Raw genomic sequence first — 5,522 nt, 5'->3', positions numbered from 1 at the left:
TTAATTTTTAATTTTTATTAATTTTAGGATGATTATTAATTTCAAAGCAGTTCAAATATCAATGTTAAAATCAGTAGTTTCCCGATAAAACAGTTCGGTAAAGCACTAAGCAGTACTCCAAAAAAGAAAAAAAGACAATTTTAACCCAACCCGAATTGAGTGGGTCGGGTTGGGTTATTTTGTTACATATGATCCCCGGGCCAGGTCGGGCCCAAATCAGCCTTAGGCAGGCCGGGTTGCAGGCCTACAATCTGTTGTGTCTACAAATGGATATGAAACTTTGTCTAGTGCATAATCACTCTCATTGCCACGTTCGAAATACGAAGGTAGCCTCTTATAAAAATCAGGTCTCCTTGGTAAAGAAAAAAGTACCAATTCAATATCAGCAACTCAAGTGTTTATTATCTTTAAAGATTCATTGAAGATTCCATGTTTTGTCAAGCAAATTGTAAGTAATTTATTATCTTTCACTTCATCAAACTCAAATCACATTTTTTTTCCAACTAGCTCATCATGATTCGAGTGGTGGTGGATTGTTGTGACAACGGCCTAAGAGATCAGAGCTATAGATGCGGGAGACTTTATCAAATGTTTCTTCTTTGAAAATATTGATTTTACCCCATGTAAGCACATGGGAATACCACCTGATCATGGCATTATTGCCACTAGAAGTGTTACAGGGGAGTTGTTCTAGTGTTTCTTTCAAAATTTTTCAACATGATAGCTAAATTTTTTTACACGGTAGTTTGGGTATGGGGGACCCGATCCTCTCATGCATGGTATCTTTCATGAGAAACAAACAAATACCATAGACTAGTACTAGACCATTGCCGACATTATTAAACTATTCATAATCATTAGTTCTTGTTCGTTGAAATGATATATTGCATCAGTTTTTATATTATATGATAGTGAGAACTTAAAACTTAGAAAGTATTCTTGTCCTTCCTCAATGCATAGAAGGATTTGTTGGATTGTATAAGCAAATATAGAAGCAGCAATTGCTTGAGGATGCGTGTCATTGGAACGCTTTCCTCATGTATAAGCAAATTCTTCCTTTGGTAACCCCAACTTAAAAAGGCTAAAATCAATTGGCTTATCGGATTGCAATAAAATGCATGTAAATAAAAGGAATCAAGCGCCAAATCCATTATTGCTTCTGTATATATTTCTAATCTATTTCTTTAATTTCTCCTTGTTTGATATGCCTTATGTTATAGCTCGTATTTACTATGTCCTTATAGTGCTACAGAGATTCACTACGCTCATCGTGCTTCTTGTACAACAGGTATGGTCTCTCTCCAACGATGAACAATGTTTGTCAAGCAACTCCTTCTCCTGACGGAGATAGTTAACGTTCAAGTTTGTGTCATTGCTTTCTATTTCATCTTCTTCCTAAGCTATTATCCGTTTCTGTTTAAAATGTGAGCAACAGTTAGAAAGTAAGCGTCGTAACTTAATTTATATAAGTAATTAACTAATTAGGTTGTAAGATATATTGATAATTTTATTAGATTAAGTGTTTGGACATATCTTTGACTCTTTGTAGGTTCATTTTGGGTTTGCTGGCTCTTTTTCCCTGCATTTCTCAAACAGGAAATAGTTTTCGTGTATTCCTATTCAGATGGCTGGTGAAATAATATTTTTCATTTAGAAGTAACATATTGCTGATTAATATATGGACTTCACGCTATATGCTTTGGAAAATCAATGTTTCTCGATTTTTTTTGGCTGGTTATCCTTTTATTTTTCTTTTCATTCGTTTTTCGGTTTATATTATAATTTATTGATTGGCTACAAATTGCAGCGAACAGGTGTGATAGTAGATATGTCTGTTCCATTGACACCTTCTAAAAGACCACATGACCGGAACCTTTCAGAGTCGAATGGAAAAGGAAAGTGGCAGAAGGTACAGAATCAACCCGTGAAATCCTCTCTTGGAAGTGCTGTCTTCCGTTTGTTATGTCCTGCTTTCAAAACCGGTGGCGTTATTGGAAAGGGGGGCACCATCATATCTGAAATTCGACAACAAACTGGGGCAAAGGTCAGAGTTGAGGATACTGTACCTGGTTGTGACGAGAGGGTAGTTTTTATCTCAGGTTCTGATAAAGAGACTGAGGTGGCTACCGACCTGAGCCAGGAGGATGGTAGTGAAGAGACAAACAAGGATAAAGAGAAAAATGATGAAATGGAACAGAGTCAGAACAATGAAGATAAAGAGTCTGATACTGTGGGAGATTCTAAATCTGATAAGGGAACTTCATCTGTGCAAAAGGCCCTTTTACTTGTTTTTGAGAGAATAATAGAAGGAGAAGCAGAGGCAGGTGGAGGGGAGGAAGACACTCAAGACAGCAGTAAGTCTTCAATTGTTTTGAGGTTACTCGTGTTTTCCAGTCAAGTAGGCTGCCTTTTGGGAAAGGGTGGCAGTGTAATCAAGCAGATGTCATCTGAAAGCAGGGCACAAATACGGATCCTTCCCAGAGACAAACTTCCTCTGTGTGCATCAGTTACTGATGAATTAGTTCAGGTAGTTTTGGATGACATTATTGTTATTTAGTACATTTTTTTTGGGCTATGCCTAATTACTCGTTCTACTAAAATTTTATTTTACTTATTAAAAATAAATTTAGTATATTTTAATGGGTAACCAGGGCTATTTCACATACTCATCTACATTTTATAAGTTTAGCTAATTCTACTTTTAATTGGTTTTTTGCTATTTGTTTTTATGATCGATAGTTTTCTGCTATTTGTCAATTCAACTTTTTATTATTACGCTGTCTCTGGGCTTTTACCTGAAGTTGGTGAGGTTTTTATGGTGCTCGATAGTTTTTTATGTTTTTTAATTTTATTTATTTATTTATTTATTTTGTCGTTTTGTTTATTTGACAGAACGGACATGCTAGGCCTTTAAGCTCCAGTGGTGATTTACTGTAATATATATCTTCTTGAAGCCCTAGTTTTGCCTAAATTTTGACAAACTCAAATTAATAGTGGAGAGCTGACAATCTTTTTCAGAAAATCTTCTGGCCTTTGGGAGGTTAAGCAGTAATATAAATCCAATATGTAATACTATCTGTCCTTTTAAATCCTTGGTTATTTTTTGCTGCCTGCAGGCGCTTTCTGGCTGTATCAGAAGAGTTTGTAGCTTTATTTGCATTTGTCTGCTTGAAAAGCATATCCAGCTTTATCAGTACCAAAAATAACAGCTATGATTTCCAGATTACAGATATTCTTATATTGGAAATACTTAGCCACAAAGGAATTATACAATAGTAAATCTACAAACTGACGTGGTTTGATATGGTACGTTAGCTTGTAAAGTTACTTTTAGGGTGTGTTTGGGTAGTGAGGTGATATCTGATGATCTTTGAATAGTAGTGAAAAAGTAATAATAAAATATTGAATAACAATGAATAGTAGTAAAAAGTAAGTGAAAAGTAATAAAAAAATAATGAATAGCAGATCACTCCACTACCCACACCCTTATTATTAAGTAGATCTGATGGATCCTATAAAGCCACTTCAGTTTGTGGTTTTACTTTTGTGTAATCTCTGTGTCAATAGTAGTTCTCTTCTTATAATTGGGAAGGAGACATATCTCATGGATTGTACTTACCTGATCTATATGGTAAACCAAAAGGAGGGATAGCCTTGAAATAAAAACTGAAAATCACATTCTTTAAGACGTAGTTGTCAACTCTGTAGATTTGTTCTAATTGTTCAGTCATCCCTTTATCTGAGTGGCAAACCATCATTGGCACCTTGCATCTTCATTACTTTTTTGTCTAATTTCTAAATACTGCTTAGTGAATTTGGAGGACTTCTAGAAATCCAAGTTTAACAGTAGCAGTCATGGATACTGCCTTGGTTTTCGGAAATAAGTCCACATTTGGGGTTTATTTCTAGGCAATTTTGTCTTGTTTGAATGAAATTGATGCATGAGATCTTATGTCCCATGTATTCTCTAAACTCACTGCAGATAAGTGGGGAAGCTGATGCAGTTAGGAAAGCTCTCCAATCTGTTTCTCAGCAGCTTTTGGAGAATCCGCCTAAGGATCATGACCCTTCCCCTGTCAGCTCTTCAGGGCCTCCAGCACATTCATTTGGCCATCCACCTCCAAGGCCTGACGTACATCCACCACCTAACCGATCTTTTGCTTCTGGACCACGTGATGTTTCTGACTATCATTCTGCTGTTCCCCCCCTGTTTGCTAAATATCATGAAAGTGGCATCTCTGGTCGAATTAAGCCTTCACAGGATATGCTAACCTTCCGATTAATGTGCCATAATGAAAGAGTAGGAGGTGTGATTGGCAAGGAAGAGTTTTAATGGAAATATTTTGGGCCAAATGTAACTTTTGGCATGAGTTGGAAAATGAATTATTTTTGGGCCAAATGTGACTTTTGGTGTGAGTTAGAAAATGAATTATTTTTTGGCCAAATGTGATTTTTGGCATGAGTTGGAAATGAAATATTTTTGAGAAAGATTATTTTTAGATCTCATGCATATGGCATCCTGTTCATGCATATTGTTGAGTTTAATATATTTTTATCTTGTGGTGTTTGGATCATTACTTACCTGAGGCACCATCTTTAATATCGTAGATTTTGATGCAGAGTTTGAGGAGGAGGAGGCTGAGCCTGAGAAGGCAGGTCCGCCAGATTATTGATTTGTAGTTGTTTTACTTTTAAAAACTATTTTACTTGCTTTTATATTATGTAATTTGGATTTGAAACAATGTTGAAACTTGTAATATTTTATTACGCTTGTTTTAAGCAAATTTGTATTTAAACAAAATTCTAGTATTTAGTTGAAAGACTTTTTATTACCGCTGCGTTATTTTTATATACATGTGTTACATGTACACACACTTAGCACTCGGCGATGAGATGTGTGACCGTGTTGTCATCATCCCGACGCCTCGATTTCCCTGTGTCCGTATGTAGGAGTTTGGGGCTTCACAGACATGGCACATAGGACAGTAAAAAGGAAGTTTTAACCCATGAGAGAAAGCAAGGAGTGACAAGGCCACTTTCTCAACAATGCCCTTCTAATTGGTGGCCCCACGTTGAGTTCCAAGAGCTTCTAGAATCACTAAGTCCATACGAATCTCTCAAACCTTTGAAGTCAGTAGGGGTGGTGGTAGAAAACTAGCCATATCCCTCATAGTAGGGAGGGCTATGTTTTGGAAGGGGCTCAGACACCCTCGAAGACCCAGCCTTGTAGGGGGAGTGTGAGCTATGGGAAGGAAATCGTGAGGTATTCTTGGTGGCTATTAATGCGAGCACGAATAATTTAGAGCAAGGGCTAGGGTTTAAACACTAACAAAGAACAAGAAAATGGATGATGCTAATGGAAAGAACAAAAAAGTAAGGAAGGTTATTTAAATCAAGGAGGAAATGACAGATGGGAGACTCAGGTGGGAAGCCGGAAGGAGAGGCTACAAAATTGCCACAAACAGATCTCACGATCTTGGTGACGAGAAAGGGCGGCGTCGACACAAAGCCATTACGTCTAC

At 36.9% G+C, this 5,522-nt stretch overlaps 1 protein-coding gene across 1 annotated transcript; it reads left to right on the top strand.

Annotated features, from left to right (window-relative positions):
- The first annotated feature begins 1,813 nt into the window (after nt 1–1,813).
- Nucleotides 1,814–4,348, top strand: LOC122296456 (KH domain-containing protein HEN4-like). The gene is made up of 2 exons (XM_043106197.1): nt 1,814–2,527; nt 3,983–4,348. Exons 1-2 carry the CDS (start codon nt 1,829–1,831, stop codon nt 4,331–4,333), a joined length of 1,050 nt encoding a protein of 349 aa, XP_042962131.1. The 5' UTR covers nt 1,814–1,828; the 3' UTR covers nt 4,334–4,348.
- Nucleotides 4,349–5,522: the final 1,174 nt, after the last annotated feature.

Source organism: Carya illinoinensis, chromosome 15 (genome assembly GCF_018687715.1).
Source record: "Carya illinoinensis cultivar Pawnee chromosome 15, C.illinoinensisPawnee_v1, whole genome shotgun sequence".
Taxonomy (NCBI): domain Eukaryota; kingdom Viridiplantae; phylum Streptophyta; class Magnoliopsida; order Fagales; family Juglandaceae; genus Carya; species Carya illinoinensis.
The sequence above is the reverse complement of the archived record's forward strand: the minus strand, read 5'-3'. Positions and strand labels throughout refer to the sequence as shown.

Excerpts from the sequence above, each read along its gene's own strand:
- LOC122296456 (XM_043106197.1), top strand. The coding sequence starts at position 1,829 with ATGTCTGTTCCATTGACACCTTCTAAAAGACCACATGACCGGAACCTT. Across the intron at positions 2,528-3,982 it reads TTACTGATGAATTAGTTCAG|ATAAGTGGGGAAGCTGATGC; the intron begins GTAGTTTTGGAT and ends AACTCACTGCAG.